This window comes from Alligator sinensis, unplaced genomic scaffold (assembly GCF_000455745.1).
Source record: "Alligator sinensis unplaced genomic scaffold, ASM45574v1 scaffold359_1, whole genome shotgun sequence".
NCBI lineage: Eukaryota > Metazoa > Chordata > Crocodylia > Alligatoridae > Alligator > Alligator sinensis.
The window spans coordinates 656,448-680,753 of NW_005842577.1; the positions used below are offsets into that span (position 1 = coordinate 656,448).

At 40.4% G+C, this 24,306-nt stretch overlaps 1 protein-coding gene across 6 annotated transcripts in view; it reads right to left on the reverse strand.

Moving 5' to 3' along the window:
* Positions 1 to 17,765: 17,765 nt before the first annotated feature.
* The window catches only part of CD96 (CD96 molecule), a 49,067-nt gene continuing 42,526 nt past the window's right edge, over positions 17,766 to 24,306 (reverse strand). For all 6 annotated transcript variants that reach the window (XM_006032500.3, XM_014524123.2, XM_014524121.2 and 3 more), the window contains 4 exons: positions 23,168 to 23,245; positions 22,462 to 22,551; positions 20,731 to 20,854; positions 17,766 to 19,529 (listed from right to left, as the gene is read on the reverse strand). In XM_006032500.3, coding sequence (XP_006032562.1) covers positions 19,421 to 19,529; positions 20,731 to 20,854; positions 22,462 to 22,551; positions 23,168 to 23,245 — 401 coding nt within the window. In that variant the 3' untranslated portion in view covers positions 17,766 to 19,420. The remainder of the gene's footprint in view (positions 19,530 to 20,730; positions 20,855 to 22,461; positions 22,552 to 23,167; positions 23,246 to 24,306) is intronic.

Genomic DNA, 24,306 nt, shown 5'->3' on the forward strand with positions numbered 1-24,306 from the left:
ATTTTTATAATGAAAAATAAGGCTTAAGACTTTCTGAACCTCCAGACATGTCTAAGCCTCTTTAAGGCTATTTACAATCTGAGTGCTTTACTGGAATAGGAACACCAGTGTACTATAGTGGCATACACTATCCCTTTGGACAGCATAATATAATCTCCCCCACACGGCTAAACAATCTATACTAGTATAGGTGCAGTTTTACCAGCGCAACTGAGTCTGTACCAGCAAAGCTATACAGGTTTCCCTTGCTTTATTCTGTACATGCGTTCCTGGAAAATGGTGCATAACTCGAATTCGCACAAAGGGAACCCACTTTACAATGTAACAAATAGGGATACGTGCCAAGACCTTGACTGTACTGACTCTCAGGCCCATTTCTACCACTTTTACAAGACAATTTTGGTATACACAAGCACAGGGCACTATGATAATGGGGATGGCAACTACAGAAATACATGATGCAGACAATGAGTGAGGAGCAGATCCACAGAAAAGACTATAGTTTGCTGCGCATCACTCCCACAAAGCATCGCACAAAGCAGTTGAATGTGTGCCAATCACATAAGAGTGAATTTACCTTGCATATAATGAATTTTGGTATAAAAAGGTTCATCACATAAGAGCGAATTTGCACATACAGAACCCGCATAGAGAGAGGGAAACCTGTATTGGTCAGAGGCTGTTCCTCACTTTACACAAGACTGACAGCTTGTCCAGAGGAATTTTGTAGGCAAAATCTGGCCTAAATCATCTCAGAGTTGATCAAATCCTCTGTTCCTCTGAGCACGATAATCTTTGTGCCCTTGTACTCCAGATTAACACCGATCCTAGCATTACATTACATTACATTACATTAAGTCACAAGCTAAATTAAAATTCTTATGAGTTCTTAGCAGCTGTCAAAATGAGTCAACCCTAAAAAGCAGCGTTGTGGTATAGTCCAAACACAAAAATACTTTTTATGACACACCCAACATGGCAATGTCGAGTTTTACATCCAATAGAATTTTCAAACTATAGGGAGCACATATCCTTTTACTTCTATGCTTTAAAGTAATCTCCCAAGACCTTCTTAGGTCTGTGATAAAACCAACAATTACCCAGACAAGAGTAGGAAATGAATTCCTGCTCTGGCCTCAAAAACTGGCTCCAATAGGGAATAGAAGGTGGCATAATTTAGGAGAAAAGGGCACACCCTGGAATTCACCAATTTCTGTATCTCAGTGCCTACTCCATCTGTTGTGTGGCTTTTGTACCCATGTAACTGACATTGTGTTTATCTAGGATCTGATATAGAAGAGAGCCAAAGATTAATTAGCATCATAGAATTGCTCAGACAATATGAAACTTCTTTATGTATATCCAGACAACCACCTTTTGTTTTAAACTATTGAGAATTGTCATCATTTCTTTACCACATTCACAGCTTATCTGAGAGTATCCTAGAAAAATGTGTGTAGTCTAAGCTCAGAAACCTGATCACCAAGAATCACATTTTTCCTTTTTATGCTATCTTGGTATTGCAGTCATGGTATTTTGGAGGTCAGCCAAGGTGTCTTCATTTAATAGGGTACCTACATTACCCTTCATCTCTACCATTTCTTTTCCTGATAAGGAGATACATAGTCCACAGTTTTAGCACAAGGATTTTTCTCCATGTGCAGTGGCCCCAGACTGGAGAAAGTCTTTTAAAACATTGGTTTCCAAACTCTGACAGATTGTGCACCACCAATTTAAAATGATATAATCTTAAATACCACCAGCAAATTTTGTCCTATAAAGTAATTATAATAAATCTATTAATGCGTACCCCTGACAGGTCGTCTGTGTACCACGGGTAGTACCCATATCACAGATTGGGAACTGCTGTCTCCTAAGGGCATTGCAGCAACACAGAAGTGAAGTCCACAAGATCAGAATTCTTGATTCCTCTGCAGTAAAACTTGTTTGCATAAATGGACTTAGGGCAGTAAGGAACATGGGAAAAACAGGGCGGGGTAGCACAACTGAACCTTTACTATGCCAATTATAAAGCTGTATTCTGTACAATTTTTTAAAACTAAAGTTCACCATAACCCTCAGTACAAGGGTTGAATTGTTCTTGTAGCCATAAATGTTACTATTTATTTTGATTTATTACTAAGAAATGATTGATACACAACAGAACCTTGCTGTTTTGACCTCTCCTACCATCCAACTGGTGGTTAAGAACAGAGTTGTAGAAGTAATTTTGTGTACAGAGGATTATCATCCACAAGCATATTTCTGACTGTCCTATTGCCACAATGTAAATCTGCAGTCACTGAACTGTCAGCCAGCAGGGGGGACATGTGAAAGCATGTGGTTGTGTCCTTCTAGCACTGCCCAAAGAGTGCTGGAATAATCCCTATAGAGAAACACAGCCAAAAGAACAAATAGCACTTTTGTTCCTTACTACACAGGGACAACAGAACTCCAGCAGAAGCCCACCAGCACCAGGCAAAAGAAAGGAGTGGTGAGTTGGGGATTAGGGAGAATGTCAAGTGAAGAATGTCAGCTATCATCTACTGCCAGGAGAGAGAGAGAAAAATCTGCATTTGTAATTGAATGAAATGTATAATCCCCCGAACCATCTGGGTCAATCTCTCTCTCCCTCTCTCTCACTCTCTCTCCGCCTCCACCCCTTTTTTTCCTTTTTTTTTTTTTGCTGATGGCAACAACTGTAACATTTTCCATGCACTCAAGGTCTTCTATTGCTACATTATTACCTCTTGTGAGCTTGTTCATATAGTACACCTGTAAGTGTGCCTGCAAGTATGCAAATACGGGCTTACATATAGATACACATAGAACAAATATTTATATTTATATTTATACAGCCAGACAATAACACCCAAGAGTCTGATTCTGTAGTTGTCCCAACTGCTTTAACTTTATTAGAGTCCCCCCCGCATACTAAGGGAAAAGCATCCAAGTTAATGTTGTTCTTAGAAAAACTGTGAAGCCATGACATAGAAACAGTTGTAAGCATCATTCTGCCCTTTGTGTACATTAAAATATAGGGAAGGAATCTAGGAGGTAATGAACTCCCCCCAGCATTGCTTATAAGCTAGTTGGTACAATGGGCTGTAGACAGGTGCAATTTACAGACCAAAATAAAGTACAGCATAAAGAAAAACAACAAATACAGGGATGTAAAGAATAGGAATTGCCCCCTTCGCTTCACAGATACCGGGTTATTTGCAGCATGCTTCACAACACTATTCTTTTCTGCGGCATGAAAGATAACTAGCCTAAATTCATTCACTCGGGTAGTTTGCTTTTCCACCTTCTTAGTATTTCACTGCTTCATTTTAAGTGGATGAACAAGCACTGTGAGCAAAATATAAGTTAACTACCATAGATACATAAATGCAGTTCTTTCTAATAGGCAGACAACGTTCTTTAGGTGAATCTGATATCTTTTATTAGACCAACTTAAATAGTTGGGAAAAAAAAATTTAGGCAAGCTTTCAGGTTTAAAAACCCTTCGTCAGGCTGAGGAAGCCTCTGCAGTTGGTGCGTGCTCTTCCTGGATGGAATGAAAAGTAAAGAAGCCAGAGGCTGGGCTGGTATGCGTGCAAGACAGGTAGTCAGTGAAGATGTAGACTGAGGAGTCAGTGGGTGAGAGATAGGCTGGGTGGGGGGAAGGAAAGGGGATGAATAGTGGAGAGGTACCTGGGGAGTCAGATGTCACACAGGTTACAATGTGTCATAAATCCAATGTCTATATTTAGTCCATGATTTTTAGTATCCAGGAGGTTGATGAAGTGAAGCTCATAGGCTCGTCTCTGAGAAGCGGTTTGTAAGTTTCCTTTGAGGACTGGAACTTAGAGATTGGAGAGAGAGTGGTTGTCTTGTGAGAAATGTGCCCCCACCGGTAACTGGGTATTCTTGTCTTTGATAGATTTCTGGTGTGCATCTATCAAAGACAAGAATACTGGATGTGTAAAACATCAAGATCATTAAAAAGAAGAATTTTATGAAAAGTTTAGGAAGGATCTGGTAGATCATAATGAGTCATGAAGTCAAGTGACTCCCTCAGCACTACCTGACTAGAAATACTCCTTCCATGTCCAGGCAGTTGGTTTTAAACTTGGACAGAGCAGGACTCAAAGGGAGAGAGGTGTAAGTGCACCAGTGCACCCCTCCCCCTTAGATCCAACCCTGCAGTCTTCTGTCCACTTACAGATACAGATGAGAAACTGACTCAGTTTGGGAGGAGAGAGTTACAAATTTAATATTACCAATTCTCCAAAGACATGTGTATGCACTTAATTTGACACTAATGATTCAAATGCTTACAGTTAAGCAGGGGTTGAAGTGTTTTTTGGATTGATGCCTTACATCCTGCAAATGATGCTGTACTAAATGGCATCATTCATTTTTTACAATTAAGATCAGCATATAGGTACTTATATTTATTTGTCCCGTAGCTTTCATGATTTCCAATCAGCTGTGTTACATGCAGCAAAAGGTAGGGTGACCTAACCACAGTATTTATGTCCATTTTGTGTCAGTTTATATAAAGACGTAATTCTCAACCTTTTTAGACTCAAACCACCCCTTGTCAGGTAGCCTGCGGAAAATGCCAGCTGTAACTTTCATTATTTTTTCTTGACTAGGGAAGAATAATAGAGCAATTGTTTTGTTGCAAAGAACTCAGAAAAACCACAACAGGTTAGAATGTTTTTAACACTGTGGATTCTCTGGGTTTATCTCGTGGATCATGTGTAGGTGTTTGCACACGTAGCAGTACTACTGCGTGGCACCCCATGGCATCCTTAACAAGGTCCCCTGGCAATCTCATTGAGAACCACTGATGTAGGACCTTACTGACATTTATAACAAAACCAAACAGTACATCTGTGCCCATGTTTTGGGGTAATCTGGACAATAATTGAAGGACCTCCAAATACAACAGTCCAGTTCAGTGAGATTGGCAACTGTCAGTCCTCCTGGATCATGGTGTAAGTATGACAGCCACCCAGACCTTTGATGCACATGTCTGGGAAGGAATTTTTGGAGGAGTGGAGGCTGTCTTCCATTTCGGTCACTGAGACAGAATCCAAAGAGCAGACTGAGTCCAGATATTTGGTGCCTCCATGGCTGTAGTTGTATAGGACAAGGACTCTACCACTGAACCACAAAGGACTCCCCCAGTTCAGTGACAAGCTGAGCAATGTGCCAGTTCAAATCCTCATTCCCCTCCATCTGACAATTTTTCCTCCATTTTCAAATGACTGGTATAAAGCATTATCTTTGCAGTAAACACCAACTGTCATGAGATTAGAACTATTTAGGGGCAAGGTAGATTCATAGCTTTTACCATTACCTCAACAAGGGGAAATAGTTTTAAATCAAATTTTCTACGAAGTAAAGTTTACCCCTCACCTGACACTGACACCTGACAAAAAAAAGCCAAGGGGGGAAAAAAATCAGTGCTGCAGGAAACTGAAAATGAACATTCATAATGGAAGTACTGCTGTAACCTTAACTACATTATTTTCTACCCCATGAACACATATCCCATTACTTACCAAGATGAATTGCTACTAGTAGAGGGTTCAGTTAATGTTTCCATGTTCTTATATTTCCATCCTAAATGCCCTGTGCCACATTACTTTCAAATCCTTACCTCAATTCATCAGCAGGCAATAGATAAAAAACAGTTCTTCAAATGACTTCTGTGTCATTCTGTTACTTTAAAGGTCAAACAGCTACTAGGGTGAGAAAACTCAGGATTCATCATTACAAGGAGAAACCAATTATTCAACATTTTGTTTAAAAATCCTTGAGCTCTTCCAAATTGTTCCTTATCATTTTTACCCCTCAAGTACTATGGAATTACTTAGCATTTAAGAATGTCACACACACTTATATAGAATGCACAGCAGATGCCAATGAATTTGAAATACTGCTTCACTAGGTACATTAAATCAAGTTACTGTATCAATTGCCCATCTCATAATAAGTCAAAGAAATATTATGGGTATTACTTGCAGAGGCTATTGTGAATATTTTAATGCTAATCACTTATTTAATCATATATAATGGCAATTCATGCTCTCCACATCTATTTTATTTAGTTTGGGAGTCATATACTTGATAAGGTTGATCCTTTACAGACACTTCACATTAACGATTCATATAACATTTGCTGCTTCAACCTTTACCTACGGAAAAACTCTTAGTTGAAGTAACATACTGACAGAGTGGAGAGAAAATTCTTTCACCAGTTAAAACCTCATTAGTATAACTCAGAGAATCATTAGTTAAAACCTCATTAAAATAACTAGAGAATCAAAAGTAAAAAAAATGTTTGATATACTACACACCAAATGGTGCAGTAATTACCAAAACCAACACTCAGTAAATGTATGTTAAATTGGCATTGAATTCCATGAGCTTTCAATTGGTCTCAAAGGGATTCATTTTTACATGAAAAAAACTAGATTTGAACATATTTCAACAGGATTAAGCAAATAACATTTAATTCCAGACATTTTTAAAACTAATCTATTCTTAGATGATTACCTATAAAACTCTTGGGAATCACACAGTTCAATGTACAAATCAGTTCTTGTTCATTAGGGTTGAAAAAAAATAATAAGTGTTTGCTTTCAATATGCTTCCTTCTGAAGATTTGTTCATAAGGATCTTCCCAGTGTTTGGCTGTTTGTTCCAATTAGTACAGGCTTGAACTCTGGCAAAGGCCTCATAAAATACCCAGTACAGTACACAATTTAGAATTTGTCTAGCACACAATTTCTAAATATAGTTTAAAAATAAATAAATCTCTGTATGTCTTAGAATGTGACTAGTTGATTTTCCAAGGCTTAAAGATATTGCTGGAACAAGCAACAGAAAACTGCTTCTAGATGTGTACTCAGATGGGCTGTTCCCCCAGGAGATAATACTAATTAGCAAGAACTGTTACACTAATGAATCCAACTCTAGGATTCTCAGCCTGATTGCATTCACCCACAACCTGCTTGCAGATGAGTTAAGAATGTAAATGGAATGTACATATAAATGACTTAACAAGACAGAGAACATAAGATGCACTCTTAAAAAAAAACATTCCAAGACTAATTAATTAATGTTATAGCACAAAAAGGAACTTTAAAAGGCTCACTGAATGCTATTTGAGAGAGAGGTGATTGAAGGTAATGCAAAAGGTATTAAAGAGGATTAACACTTGGATGTGATCAATGCCATGTATGCTGCTACCCAGAATGTCTTCTAAATGCACAGTTGTCTTGTCCAAGTGCTGCCATCAGAGAGGTGGAATGTGAAAAGTTAAGGATGGGTTTATTTGCTCACTCTGCAGGACAGAGTACTGGGAGATTTTCACCACTTCTAAACCTTCAGTAGCATAATGAGATTAGGTGAGAAATAAAAGTATAGTTGATACAGTAGACTAATGAAAAATTAATCATAAAGAGAATGGTTCTTTTATGAAAATGAAGTGTGTGAAGACTCCCTTTAACATCAGTACATATTGGATAAAGCCCAAATAACAGAAATTATTTCTTTTTTTTCTATTGCTTCATATTTTTATTATTTTGGAATCAGGTTAATAATACATTAAAACACTAAATGCATGCCTGATTGGCTTTTAAGTACAGAAATCTTTAATGTTTATGGTATATGCATTATGACAGGCTGTAGACTGAGCATAATCTAGTTACATATTACCTGTACAGAACTAGATTTGTGTTTGTATGTAACGTAACATTATGACTAGCTCTGCTTTGTAGAATTCATAACCTGTGTGTGTTTAAACACAAAACACCTGTTTCTAAATTTCTTTAGATTTTTATCCCACAACCTCCAAGATTTTGTAGATTATCATAGCAATTTGCAAACATTTGGTCATTTAAAATTAATCCTAGAAGTTAAAGGACAGGAACCATAATAAATCTCCATGCTATGATGCATTTCCTGTGCAGTTTTATAAAACAAAAATAAAGATATATTGTTACTTCACTTATTGAATGTATATAATGATAGTAAAAACCAAGATACATTACCAACTACTTTATGTGAAGGTATTAGTTCTGTAATTCCTAAACTAAGCAAGGATTCTATAAATTGTTCTAACTACAGGCCAATTTCTTTACTGAATGCAGACACCAAAATCCTAGCCAAAACTTTATCACACAGATTGGAGCAGGGCTTCCTGCAGTTAATTCACAAAAATCATATAGGATTTATCAAAAAAGGCATGGTTGAGATTATCATCTTACTGATACAGCAGCAGCAGCACAACATTCTAAAGTCTCTTTTAGGACCTGATGCAGGAAGGCCTTTGATTACCCTTTTTGTGTTTTACAAAAGATGGGATTTGATAAAGAATTTATAAGGTGGATATAGTTGCTTAATACAAACCCCACTTCAAAATGTATAAGCAGTAATATGTTTCTTGAACCATCTCCTTTGCAAAGGAGGACTCAACAAAGTTGTCCGTTATTCCTGTTTCTATTTGATTTAGCACTGGAAACATTGGCTACAAGCTATAAGGAACATAGGTGGTATAAAAAAGCACTAAGGAAGGAGAGAGTGAACTCAAGAGCCTATTGTATACAGATGACATACTAATACTTCTGTCACAGCCTGAGAAACCAGTTCCTACCCTCTTACCATTAATCAACAATTTTAGCAATCCACCAGGGTATAACATTAATTGGACTAAATCTGAGTACTTGGACTAAATAAGTGTATTATTCACTTGCATAGCAAATGACAGTTTCAATGGTAAATCAGAACACACAACTTATTTGGGTATTCAAATATCCAAGAATATAAATGTTACTGTTTGCCAAAACTTTCAGAAGATTTTCAGTGTTATGTTACAGGGTCTGAACAAAAGGAACAGTTTGGCAATAGCCTTGTGGGGGCATGTTAATATTTTAGAAGCAACTGTCTAACCTGCCTAATTTACCTATTACATAATCTACTAGTTGTAATCCTCCAGTCCTATTTTGTTAAAATCAACTGAATGTCCAATTGAAAAAGGGTGGCTTTTGTCTCCCAAACTTTTGACAATATGCCTTCTTAGTAAGTCAGACTATGTGCTGGATCACTGAAAACTGAAAACCGTCCTGCACTGGTGAAAATTGAATAGGCACTTAAATTCCCCCTTCCATTATCAACCATCATATGTTCCACGTAACACCATCTTTCTAATGCTCTACAATTTGTAAAATCTGACAAGCTTAGAACAATTTGGCAAATTTACTGAAGTTTCATCCTTTGTTACATAGTAAGACCTCTATTTGGGGCAATCCATTTTTGAAGTATGAGTCCCACAAACTGGAGAAAGTGTATGGATAAAGGTATTATGCATGTAGAATAGCATTTAATAGGAAATTGTATTAAATCCTTTTTTGAGTTATATAATGAATTTGACCTTCCAAAAATAGTTGAATGGCAATATATGTGATTGCAACAAGTATTAGAAAATCAGTTTGGATCTGGGGCTTTAAGTGTAGCAAATACTCCAGATATATATATGTGTATATATACATATATATATATCTATATCTATATATTTTTTGGCCTTAAAATCTGCTTCTGTTTTCAATTCTGTGCCATCACTCTATGGATATATAAATGTCATATAATAGACCTGATACAGACTTATTTATGACTGAAGTAGAAAGAAGACCTAGGTATCTAGTTGAGAGAATCCCAGTGGAGATCAGCAATACTTGAACATCAGTTGATCGTAGACTACCTTATACAGCAAAATATAATTTTTCATCTGCATTGTGCTTCTTCTAATCTACACACACACACACACACACACACACACACACACACACACAGAGTCAGTACATACATGTTGGAGACTATGCATTGCAAGGAGACCATACATTGATCCTAATCCACGTGGGAACAAATGACGCAGCCAGAAACAACCCAGACCGCATCACAAAGGACTACGAGGCCCTGGGAGACAAGCTCAAGGAGACAGGGGCGCAGATGGTATTCTCCTCTATTTTCCAAGTAAGATGTGGGAGGTGCCATGAGGCCTGCATCAGAGTGGTCAACTGGTGGCTTCAGAGTTGGTGCTACCAGGCAGGCCTCGGGTTCCTTGAAAATAACCCACATTTTCGTGCAGGGGGCATGCTTGGGTGGGATGGGCTTCACGTCTCCCCTAAAGGCAAGTGTGTCTTTTCTTCCAGGTTGGCTGATCTCGTACGGTGTGCTTTAAACTAGCTTTGCTGGGGGATGGGGCCACGACGACACTTCCCAATCAAGACAAGCAACGAGTACAAGAAGTACCCAGGTAAGAGAGAGGGGTCTGGATAGTCCTGGGATTAGAGGGGTCATGCATACACCCTCAGGAGGCCTTAAATGTCTCTACACTAATGCTCATACTATGGGGAACAAGCAGGAGGAACTTGCCCTCCTGCTAGCTAACACAAACCCAGACATAGTGGGGCTCACTGAAACTTGGTGGGATTCCATGCACGTTTGGGTGGTAAACATCAAGGGCTACAGACTGTACAGGCAGGATAGAACGGGGAGGAAAGGTGAGGGTGTGGTGCTTTACATCAAAGAGCAATACATGTCCTCAACAAACAGCATTGGGTCAGAGGAGGGGCAGACTGAAGTGCTCTGGGTTAGAATACAAGGGGGTCAGAGGGAAAGGGACTTAAAGGTGGGTGTCTACTACAGACCACCCAATCAGGGGAAGAGCTGGACCAGGAATTCTTAGGTCAGCTTGCAGAGACAGTTAAGTCAAGTCAGCCAGGTCTGACCGCTCATGTAGGTTCCTAGCCTAGATACAGGACCTCCACCTAGCCTAGGAGGTGCACAGTCCCACCAGGGGGAATGCCTTGCTGGACCTGGTTCTAGCCACAGGCAACGACTTGGTAAGAGGAGTGTAGGTTCTTGACCACCTGGGTGATAGCAATTGTTGCCTACTGGAATTCACCATCCAGCGCAGGGTGTCAAAGCCCTGCAGCAAGGCAGCATCCCTGGATTTCAGGAGGGCTGATTTCAATGAGTTAAGGAGATTAGTCGGCGAGATGCTGAGATCCTGGAGGGGAGGGGAGTTGGGAGTCCAAGAAGAGTGGTCATTCCTTAAGGAGACGATCCTCCAAGCCCAAAGGGTGACAATCCCAACGTGAGTCAAAGGGGGCAAGAGTGCTCAAAAGTCCCCGTGGCTCACCAAAGGCATTCAGGAACATCTAAAAGCTAAAAAGGAGGCATACACCCGATGGAAGGGAGAGGCCATCACCAAGGAGGATTATACCTCTATTGCTAGAGACTGTAGGGAGGCTGTTAGGAAGGCTAAGGCAGAGACAGAACTGGGACTAGTGACCCAGATCAAAGATAACAAGAAGTCCCTTTTTAAATACACAGGGAGTAAAAAGAAGGCACTGGGTAATGTGGGGCCTCTGCAGGACACACTTGGAGATCTGGTGGTCGCACCAGATGACAAAGCTAATTTCTTTAACAAATTCTTTGCCTCCATTTTTCTGAGCAGGGACCAGGACATCCACCCCACCAGGATTCCGGACGGACCCAAGAGAGGCACATCCAGGCCCAGGGTCAGTGAGGACCTGGTCAGGGAATTTCTGGTGGGATTGGACATTTTCAAATCAGCAGGTCCAGATGATCTCCACCCCAGGGTGACGAGGGAATTGGCAGAGGGAATTGGGACCCCGGGACAGCTTTACAAGCACTCATGGTGCTCTGGCAAGGTGCCAGAGGACTGGAAAAGGGCCAATGTGGTTCCCATTTTCAAAAAAGGGAGGAAGGAAGGCCCAGGAAACTATAGGCCTGTTAGTCTTACCTCAGTCCTGGGGAAGCTCTTTGAGAAAATTATCTAGGAGCACATCTGCGAGGGACCAGCAGGGGAGATTATGTTTAGGGGCAACCAACATGGGTTCATTAGAGGCAGATCCTGTCAGAACAACCTGGTTGCCTTCTACGACCAGGTCACAAAATCTTTGGATGCAGGTGTTGCGGTGGACATAGTCTTTCTGGACTTTAGGAAAGCCTTCAACACTGTCTCTCACCCCATTCTCATTAAAAAATTAGGCAACTGTAGTGTCGATGCCTACACAGTCAAATGGGTCACAAATTGGCTGGAGGACTGCACCCAGAGAGTGGTGGTGGACAGGTCATTTTCGACCTGGAGAGATGTGGGCAGTGGGGTTTACCCCAGGGCTTGGTGTCCAACATCTTTATCAGCAACTTGGGTGAGGAAGTGAAAAGATGTTGTTCAAATTTGCAGATGACACTAAGATGTGGGGAGAAGTGGGCATGCTAGAATGGAGGGACAGACTACAACTAGATCTGGACAGGTTACAGGGGTGGGTGGATGAGAATAGGATGGGTTTCAATACTGACAAGTGCAAGGTACTTCACCTAGGGAGGAAGAACCAGCAGCAGACCTACAGGCTGGGGAACTCCCTTTCATGTCAGCACAGAGGCAGAAAAGACCTTGGAGTCATTATTGATTCCAAGATGAACGTGGGCCACCATTGTGAGGAGGCGGTCAGTAAGGCTAACCACACCTTGTCATGCATCTACAGATGCATCACAAGCAGGTCCAAGGAGGTGATCCTCCCCCTCTATGAGACATTGGTCAGGTCGCAGTTGCAGTAGTGCCCAGTTCCGGGCACCGCACTTCAGGAGGGATGTGGATAGCATTGAGAGTGTCCAAAGGAGGGCCACTTGCATGATAAGGGGGCAGCAGGGCAGGCCCTACAAAGAGAGGCTACGGGACATGAACCTGTTCAGCCTCCACAAGAGAAGGCTGAGAGGGGATCTGGTGGCCATCTATAAACTTATCAAGGGAGACCAGCAGGGAATGGGAGTGACCCTGTTCCCCCGAGCACTACCAGGAGTAACTAGGAATAACGGCCATAAGTTGACCGAGAATAGGTTCAGGCTAGACATCAGGAGGCACTACTTCACAGTCAGGGCAGCTAGGATCTGGAACCAACTTCCAAGGCAAGTGGTGCTCGCTCCTACCCTGGGGGTCTTCAAAAGGAGGCTAGATAATCACCTTGCCAGAATTCTTTCCTGCTCATGGCAGGGGGTTGGACTCGATGACCTGCTCAGGTCCCTTCCAACCCTACCAACTATGAAACAAGCATAAGTGATGTATAAGTGATGCCAGTGCGGGGGCAGGGGCACAACTCCACACCACCGCTGCAGTTGCGGGGCACAACTCTACACTGCTGCCACTGCTGCTGTTGCTTGGTGCCGACTCCAGACAAGGTGCAACCTCATGCCTGTGCCCTGCTATCTGTGCAGACATCTGGGGGAGCACATACCCTTTCCTCCCAACCCCAGTGTCCCTCTGACATATCACCAATGATTGCAAGAAATACTTGGTCACATATTTTAGCCATGTCCTACTATCATTTCTTATTCCAAAGAAATTATAACTGGAGTTAACATGATTTTGAACACAACTGTATCTGCCTTGCTTTGTGGAGCCTCACCTGGGTGGCCCTTGAGTAAGAGCTCTGAGCCTGCTGGGGAGTCAGCTCCAGCTGCCCTAGTGTTTGCTCATCTTCTCCCCAGGGAAAGCCCAGACACTTTCCTGCCATGTCTTAGATGTAAAGTTCACGAGTGGAGTTCCCTTTCGTTGTGGAAGGACATGCAGGGAGTCATTGCTGGTTGATGCTCCAGGGGCTCCATCTCCCCTACATAGGCTCCCGTGTCCCTGATCTCATACTCTTGACCTCAGAGGTCGGGCACCATGTTGATTTGGTTGGCTGCCTCTTTCTTATTGGCCATGTTCCATGGCTCTCTGGTCATAAACCCAGTGACAGTTCAATAATTCCGCTCCAACAGGGTTTTGTGGGTACAGGGTCAACCCTAATGGTAGGTCATCCTGACGATGTCAGGAGTCCATGAGTATCCCCAGGGGGCTCAGCCCCCAACGCTAGTCATGGGGCCTTTTCTCCCGGACTGCGAGACCTCGAAATGAAGGCAGAAAAAATTCAAATAAACTCCAGGGAGGGCCAAGGGGCCCCCTCCCAATTCATGTGTCCTGTGTGTGAAGGCACTGATCGTCCCTTGGTTCGATCCCGGGACCCAGCTTGCTTCCTGCGTCAGGTGCTGGGTGCTCTTCTGTCAGCGAGTGGAACCCCGACTGGATCCTCCTCCAGCCTTTCCTTTTAGGGACAGGCAGGTTCATAGCCAGCCTGGGAGAGGAACTCATAGCCTCCTCCTTGCTGCATTCCCCTGCCTTTTCCCCACCACCAGCTTTTATCACAGCCAGGCAGCATCTTCTCATGACATCATCCTCCCACGCTGGTCCCAGTTGTATAGAAAAGCAACAGATGAACCACACATGAGGTTTGTTCCCCTGAGGTGAGCCCTGGCTTGCCACATCTGAAAAGGTAAGTGCACCCTGTGCAAGGGGTTGTTTCCCTGGAGATGCAGCAGGCTGTCCCCTCCCTGACTCCAACCACGGAAGAAAGGTTTCTGCCCCTCTTCTTTCATCCCCCTAGGACAACAACATTTATACCTTTGGCATATATGTGCATTCTTGGGTATATTCCCAAGGAATCTAAATTAAATCTTTCCCAGATTACATTTTTACAGGGGGTCTTATTATTGACATGTAGGATTATATTACTGCATTGGGAGAGTAAGACATCTACAAAGGCCAGTATCTGGTATGATGAGATGGCACAGCTGCCATCTATGGAGACTGTCATGTTTGGCAGGCTTAACTGTTTTGAACTGTTTAGTGGAGTTTGGGAGGAGTTCTTAAAATATTTCAGTAATTAAAATATTAGCCCTTACTCACCTTTTTCTTCTTCTGTTCCTCCCTCTTCCTTCTTCCATTTTTTCCCCCTTCATTATTTATTATTTGTGACAGATATGTACATTGTTTATACTTCATATAGAGTTGATACATATTTCTTACTTTTGTATTGCATTAAAAAAATAATCCTAGAAATAGAAATGCAGTAAGAGAATGCTAAACCACAGTAGTTTACCCCTCAGTGAAACAGGATTAAAGTTATTGTGATTTAGTTTTTACTTGCCCAGATGAAAAGTGCACACAAAGGCAGTTGCCAACGAGCAGCTGATATGCATTAAGACCCTGATCACTTTACTCCTAGTAACTGCTGTGTTTGTTCATGCTTAAATCAGTGGATACCAACCTTTTTTTGGCATGCATACCACAAATTAAGCCTCAAATCCTCTGAGTGCCACTTCCATCCCTTTCCCCTGCCCTATGCCCCATGCGATATGTTGGTGTGCTTTTTGCTCCCCGCCCCATGCTCCCTCCCTGATTTGCTCCTCTGTTCCCTTCCTCCTGCCCTGTGTTCCCTGACTGATCTGCTACTCTCCTTTCTGCACTAACTGCCCTGTTCCTAGTCTAACATGTGCCACACACAGAGGCTACCCATACCACTTGTGACATATGTGCTGCATGCTGGTCACCTCTGTTCTAAGTAGTTCCATAAAACTCACATCTCAATTTGTGCAATCAAGCTCTGCTGTGTATAGTAAATGGAAAATGCTGTTACAAACATGAGGGCTTCTCTACCCTTGCAAATTAATCTGGATTAAATTAAGTAGCTAATTGTAAATACAGTAGCTGTTGCAGAGTAGCTCCCTGTGTGGATATTCTGGAGAAACAGTAAGCTTCACAGAAATAAGGCACTCTTATTGCAGAAGACAAAGCATCTGTGCACATAGTTATGAAGGAATAATTCTTCTGAATAACTCTATATGAGTATATACAATTTAGATGACAGGGTTTAAACTGGCTTGGAGATATTTCCTCCCTGTTCAATTACAAGCCTGTGTGGTTATCTTCAGCTTCTCTCTTCCATCCCAGCTACCCTAGAAAGAGCTCATTATAGTTTAGTAGCCATCAGTCCTTGCCTTCCATCTTACAGATGAGGAAAGGACTAAGAAAAGGCGTGCCATAAAGGTTTTCCTCATCATGTATGGATATGCAAAAAAGAGGAGTTATTGAACTGACAGGACAGAGAGAAATGTCTTCCACTAGTTATAATTATATTAAGATAAGTTTACTCTAGAAAATAAAAAAAAATAAGAGTCAATTGTTCAGTACTCTGCACACTTAGTGAAGTAAAGGGCCTAATTCAATATGTATTAAATATATGTAAAAATTTTCATGGACTAGCATGAGCTTTGGATCAGTCCCTAAGGGGAGTAACATCAATGGTGAACCACATCTCTCTATGCTGTCTGCCACCAGGATCTTCCACTCCTGATGGAAGGGAACACCCACAATGTAGGAGGTGAATTCACATTTTAGCTCATAGTTTCTCTGAGGCTAGCCTAAAGCATGTTGTTTTGAGGGTGGTTTTGGTAATATGGAAGTTGTCTCATTAGACCTGTGCCCTCCCCAAAAATGACATGCTCACTGACACCTAAAGCTGAAGTCCCAAAATGAAACTAATAAATCCTAGAATTAATTCTTTGAACCATTCAACCCAAATTCTCCCTCTAGATGCAATGCCCTCAAGAATAATATATTTATCTATGCTTATACATCGACTGATCTGATCTTATCTGGAAGCCAGGACCTGAATTATATAAAGAATAGCTGACATTTACGGTTATCTTTACTTTTGCTGGCCTGCTTAGCCTAAACGCAAGATAATATAATGCTAAGAATAAAAAAAAAAAAAAATAAATCTAGAAAGTATGTTTTAAGAACCTCTTTCTTAATATCTAATAGAGAATCTATATTTATTTGGTTTTGAAGTAACACTTCATAGGTACGAACACATTTTTAAATAGATTTTTACATGTTGTTATTTCATCTTTGTATTAAGAAAAATACATGCAATATTAATAATTTTGATAAAATAAACATACCACAGATTTAAATGTAAAGCTTTGGAGCCACCTTCTGGCAATAAGAAAACACTACATCTCAAACACATTTCCTTTTCAAACTTAAAAGAAAATGAGAAAAAGAGAATTTGTGAGAGAGACTAGCTCAAATTATGAGGGCAATGACTCCATGGGGGGGGGGAAGAAAAAAAAAAAATATCACTGTAACCTAAACCAAATGCATATACATTCTCTTATCTCCAGTTAGTAGATATGCCAATTTCTTCTGTGCAAGACAGATTAAGTCTCAAAAATAAGATAATGAAAAAGGTGAAAAGAAAAATATCAAGCTATTGGAGTTAAAACTAAAAGTAGCATGGGTTAATTCTATTTTTGTTACCACACTGTCAATCTGGGATACTTCCATTCAGTGCTTCATAGCGTGATTTAGCTATATTTTACAAGTCAAGATTATTGGACTATGATCAAGACCTAGACTGTCAAGTACATCCATGACCTCTAGAGGCAACTGCCTGAGCTCACCTATTTACAGTAGTGACCATTTTTTTCATCCATAGCTTGCCTAAACTGCTGCATGTTTTGGGACAACACAGCTCACAGGGCCCAAGACAAAGTTCACAGGAGATGAAGGCAGAACATCCCAGGTTTAAAGGAAGTTGATAATGCAAACAGCTGCATGAAAGATTAGAAACTGACCACTTTGAGATGCAGTTACAAGCCCCTGCTCTTGAGGAAAGTATTTCTACAAGGATGATTTAAACAGAACTAATTCCTGAAACAAATTCTCCATCAACCAAGGAAAGAAAGACGAGAATAGGATTCCATAAGGTCATCCAAGTATACCGCTATGTGGTTGTGTTTCCCAGGGTTGCTTCTCTGTACATCAGTGATGGGTGATAAAAAAAGAAAAAAAAGAAACCCTAAAATCCTTAGGTTTGGGCTCAAACTTCCAAAGACACCAGCGGTAAAATAAATGTTTAGGTCAATTAAGAAGGTCACCAACTTCCCTCTGAATCCAGACAAAAATCTTCCTCTGACTGAGACCTTTCAAAGTTTACAACAGCATTCTAGCTCAATTCTGATTTCAGTTCTTATTTTCCTTTCTGTAGCCTCCTCAATCTTTTCCCCTTGAATTATCATGTAAATGGAGAATTAACAGCTCAGCTCCATCATGTACTACACTACAGGTAGATTTATATTTGTAAAAAAGTGATGCTCTTCCGGGGTGTAATACTTTTACAGTACTTTGTGAAGAAAATGTTTGCTATAAACACCTCCGATTCTGTTAAAGAAATAATGGATTTAAAGTTCATCTGGCAATAGATCATTAAGAACATAACTTTTCAACAGACTTTTCAAGATGCCATATTACATTTTGTTTCCTTTTTAACACTTGTCACTAAATGCCACAAGGAACATAGTATTATCTGTAACCCATTACAGTATCTTGCTACTCCTCTTCCAATCTGACTATAGATGTGATATATATACGTACACACAAGGAAGTTTTGGTGATATCCCTTCATTAGACCAGAACTTCATTGCCAAATCTCACACAATCACATTTTTTGTGGATTTGGATCCTCATGAAGTATTATTATTAATCTCAATGACATTTCTATAACATTACTGGAACATTTCCAATCAAACTTATTTTCCAGTGTGTAAACTATCTTTCAATGTTTAAAATAAATAGAACTCAAGCACAAAAGGATCTGGCTAATGTTTAGCAGCCAACCCGGGCCTCTCACCTCAACTCCTATTATGATGGAAATGAATTCAAGAAAATTGAAGCAACTTTTTCTATGAACAGTTTTTTCCCCTCCCCCAAACTGCTAATATCCTTAGAAGCAGTTGTTATTTCTGTCATCATCCCTTTGGATTAATATACATTTGAGTCCTCAGGTCTCCCTTCCACTGAATTCCTAAACACCCTGACATCTCCTCCTCCTGGCATTCTCACACAATACAGCCAGGCCTCAGCAGATATAATCAGGACTGAAGAGCAGCCTTCAGACTTTTCATTTGAGTCCATGTCAGATGTCAGTGATGAAAGATGTACAATACTTCCCCACATGCATGCTAATAATATATTTCAGATTTGACTACTCTGACCCAGGTGCATAATCCTCTATCAATTTTTATATTGTAAAAATTATAAAGGCATTGTACTTGTGAACTTTTGCTAAGGCTGTTAGAGTAATTGCAGCTGAGATATGCTTAAAAAGGTATCAAGATTATAGGCATATTGGAACAAAAAGGTTTTGAACATTTTTTTCTATACAGACTGATAAAGTGACACAAAAACTGATCTACTCCCTTAATTAAGAAAGTAAATTCCCAGTTGATCATCCATTTCCAGTTCAGCAGTTGTAATATCCAACATGCTACAGTTAGACTTCAGTCTGTCAACTTATATTGCACATCTAAAAGGGATGAGATAAGTATACTCAGGAGTGCTTTGCTTCTGATTCTCCCATCAGTTGAAAATGGGTCATGGACACAACTCCTGCAAGGAATTTTCTGAAGCGTAAGAGATTCAGTATTGTACTGTGACACTATACAAAGACTGTTACAGGGTTTCCAGTTCATGGCAGGTTGGTGTACTTCCATCTGAGTCTTGCATGGACATATACTTTATTGGAGGTGGTGGTGGCTTGAAAGATGGAGGTCTGTTCATACTAAAATAAAAAGAGTGTTTGAAAATATAAGAACTCATGAGGCACAAAAAAATTAACATACTTAGGCAGGCATGTATCCAAGCACATCTATGTAGAGCTAGAATAAAGCAAAACCCCAGGTTCTAAATTCTCAAACAGCTGCAAATTCCACAAAACCAGGGTACATTTTAAAGGATTTTTCATACCTATATTTCTTTAAACATTTTTGGTATTGATACAGTATTTGTAGGTTAGTCTAAGCTGCATAGATTGAACCAATAAACAACTAAACAGACATTCTCTTTTGATACCAAAAATGCAGCCATATGTCTGCAGTGGCTCAGGCCAGACGTTGGAGGATAATAGATCATGCCTCCCTGCTCACTTGGAGCAGACAACTTGGGCTAAGTCTAGCCCATCCACACTGTGAGGGGCTGTTTGCAGAAGAGGTGCAAGGCATCCTGGGATGATGGGGAACTATGATTTGACTTGACTGTGAAGATCAAAGAAGTTCAAAAAACTGATTTAGCCTAAACCAGTTAAATCTGATACTACATCCATCCAGGTTTATCTTAACCAGGTTATACCATTTTGAAAGCAGTTTATGTGCACTGAACTTGTTGTGTTACAGATTTGAACCAGTTTCTGATCCCTTATGCCTGTTTATATGCAATTTCTGTCCCTAGTCTAGAGGAACTGAGTTAGTTTTCTATGTCCTTAAACCTCCTACCACAAAACTAGGGTCTCATATACAAAGGGTTAGTGGGAACACATTTGTGTTGAATGCAAGAAAATGTCAATGACATATTTCACATCTATTTATGAAAAAGCAACTTTATATATTGAGGTACTTGAAAAAGGCCCCATGTTGTTTTCCCATCTATGCATATATGGATATGCATATTCATGTACAGATATATGGAGAGCAGCATTCCCTCTAAGCTGCGAGGTGTCCACAGCTGTGCAGGCGCACCTGGCAGCATAGCATGAGTGTGCCTACGTGGCTGCGCACACCACACGGCTTAGAGGGAACGCTGATGAAATATATCACATGTGGATATATGAAGATACATACATATACTATATAGAATAGAATGCAAGTATAAATAAGTGAATATGAGTGTTCACATATTAAAAGTCTTATCTTGAACTTAAAAATATGGATCTGCACTCACACATTCTTCTGTATTATTCTCTTTCCTTTTCTCCCATTAATACTTACATTTCTCTTTGGTACTGACACCATTTTCTGACCCCTAAAATTATTATAAAAGTACAAAACAGAAGTAGAATTGTCATAACCGCTGGCCAAGGGAACTGGTTATTGCTGTTATTCTTCACAGTGCCTGAAGAAGACATAGGGAGAAATAATTCAAATTCCAGTTAGTAAGAGACAAAGGAAAATAATTTCTACTTGATTTAATTAATCAGGCAACGTTCCATACATGTATGCACAGTAGCCCCAAACTTATGTGGAATTTCCAGCACCTTTACATTTAGGTGTCTAAACGTACATTTCTAAATTAGGATTTAGATACTGAAGTGGTTTAATTTTAATTGGTGCTAAGATTACAATTCCATTTGAAGCATTCCCTACTTCTAAAGGTCAGAGTACTTACCAAGGTATTTTCTTAGGTTGAAATAAGCACTTAGGTTGAAATAACTGAGACTTGCATGCCCCTTCCCCTTCCCCCCATTCAGCTTTGGAGATGCTATGAGATTGAGAAACCAAGAGAAATGTGTTCCCAGAGCCAACATCTGTATCAATTTTTGCATCTGGCCCATACCAATCCATTTTGACATTTTCTAAACAGACATCATGCTCTGGAAGAATTTGTTCAGTTTTCTGAACTAGGGATAGTTCTCCAAGAACTTACTCAATATTTTGGTTTCCTACGAAAGGATATTTGGATGCATTAGCTAAATTTACAAGACTTCTCATAGATGGAAATATATTTATCAAAGATACTAGCTCCTCAGTTTAATGCTAAGCTTCCCCCTCCCCCCACCCCGGCAGTACAGACTGAAGGCTAAAACAACTTAAAGTCACACTAGAATGCAGAGCACTGGCACTATTTAGTAAAATTTTGGACTCAGTGGTAAAGAAATGTAGCAATTTTTAAGCACAGTGTTAAATTGCTTAGCTTCAGTTTTCACAGCCCTTGGGCACCTCCAGACATGCACGCACATGTGGTTTGTGGCACCTCAAAGCTGTTTGAGGTGCCATAAATCACCTGGAAATTTGCAGCGTGGCATCAAAATTTTATACCAGGAACTCCCAGTATCACAAACATCTGCAGCAAAAAAGTGGCTTCTGGAGCCTGCATTGTGCATGTGCCAACAGACAGAGGCTGGGTTCTCCAGACAGACACTTTGGCTGCTGTCCAGAGTGTCTTCCCTCCTTTAATTCTCCCCTAGCTCCTCCAGCATGGCAGGGCTTGAAAGGAGTGGGGGAACATTTGTTCTTTGAAGGGGGATATTTTGACCTCCACCAAAACAAGCACAGGGGCATGAACAGCACCAAAAAGCAAATTTGTGCCACTGCTAATTTTAAATAGGCACACTTATCTGGATGTACCCCTTGTTACTGAGCATTTCTCTAGTCCATTGGAGTTAATTGAACAACGTTTATAACTGCTCAGACAATCTGAGTCAAAAGCTCACAATCAGGCACAGCAGCTCTATTTTTAACTTAATACTACCTTTCCTCTACTGAGCTGAAAAAAAAAAATATCTTGCATCTTTGGCGTGAGTGAAAGTCCACAAAAATACATTTTTCATTTCCATATTTTTGGACTAGTAGTTTGGATGATAGCTACAATGGTACCTCAATCTCAAACCTCAGATTAAACACAACTGCCCAACGTAAAGGCAACTATGATAACATGAATGCAGTTTGAATTTATATAATCTGACAGTGGAAAAATACACAAAGCATAGAAGTTGGATTTACCCATATTATTGTCCGAATTCTTTATTGTAGATAGGTTTTCCCATCTAGTAAATGAAGTTAGGCTGGCTACTGTGGTGGAGGATAAATTACCTAGAAGATATTAACACCAATGTATTAACAGCCTGCTCACTTTTATTACTAAAAGTATTTAGAAATCAGTTTTCAATCTAATTTATAGAACCTAATGACAGACTGAAAATCAGATGCCAGAATCTAAATCTAGTATATAGACACACATCAATATCTGAACAAAATTTTGATCCATGATACACTGGATAAAAGCAAGCCTTTATAAAAATCAAGTAGAACAACGTTGGTGAAAAAACAATGGCACAGCACTTCTGTGAAAGAGAGAGCATTCCACCTGCTCTATATAGATGGAGTAATGGAAACCAAGAGAAATCAGGTTACTTCCTAGAGTCAAATGGAGTCCGACAGCAAATCCAGTAATATAACCCCAGCCTTCTAACTCCAAGTACTGGGTCTACACCACAAATACCATCCTTTGTTTGCTTGTAAACAGTTCCTTTCCCTTCCCACTCTTACAAAAATAGCTAAATAATATGTGTTCTCATGACTGGTATTGCCTTAGGACATTTTTAGTTTTTTTTCTATACCAGTCCCTCTAGTTCATGGCTTTTTCGAAATGATCACCTACAATACTTAACCAGATTACTACATTTGTATGAGAACTGACAGCACTTACCATGAGGTGGGGTTATATTTTGACTAGGATGGGTCATACTCATGAAGCTTTGTTGGGTTGCAGTAGAGGCATTTCTTCCTGTATAAAACAATAAATTTCCAAATGACATTTTACAAGCTGTTATTGCTACCTCAGCATTAGCATTGGTACTTAATGGCACTTCCTCTCCTCTGTTACTAGTAGCAAATGAAATAATAGACATAACAGAAAAACACTGGTACCATGGTGGGTACTTAAATCTAATATACCCAAATGTAAATGCCATTGCTAAAACAAGCAGAAAATGCTGTATTTATTCACATACCACATGCACCCTTCCCTCCCCCATCAAATCAACCCTCCAAAATTGGGGTGCGCGTCTTAAGCAGGGAAGCTAAATTTTCCTCTCTGGAATAGAAGCAGGGTGGAATAGAGCCGCAAGTCATAGCTGCCACTTTTCCCTGGGGCTGCAAACTGTAGGGGAAGAGTCCAGTGTTAACTCTTTCAGCCACTGGTGGCTTTTGGTTGAAAAGCAACTGAGCTGGGTAAATGAGCTGCTGAATGCACTCTGTAGTATCTTGATGAGGCTTGTGGTGTGGAAACAACACTTTATTATTCACAGCATCTTATATAAAGAACTTTTTATTAGTAAAGAAGTGACAATCTTGTTGCTACTGCCCTGGGGCCTAGTGTTGTGACCGTTCTATCACACCAGAAAGTCCCTGCTGCCCCACCCAGACTCCTGGGATACCGTGCTTCCTGAACACTTTATGTTACACAGTTTCATAGACATTAGGGCTGGAAGGGACATCGGAAGATCGAGTCCAGCCTCCTGCCCCAGGGGCAGGAAGTCAGCTAGGGTCAAAGGATCTCAGCAAGATAAGTGTCCAAAAGCTTCTTAAGGGAGTCCAGACTAGGTGCTTGCACCACCTCTGGAGGGAGCCTGCTCCAGGCAATCGGGGCTCAGAGAGTAAAGAAGTTTTTCCTTATGTCCAGTTGACTACGACTCTGGAAAAAGCTTTTTTCTACATTCTGCCGTCCAACAAACAAGGTGCATTTCATCTGGGGGGTGTAAAGCACGTGAGAAAATAAGGTACAATATTAACTCTCTCAATGAATTTCTACAAAATGAGGTAATTTGTTTGACTTTTAATGAGTCA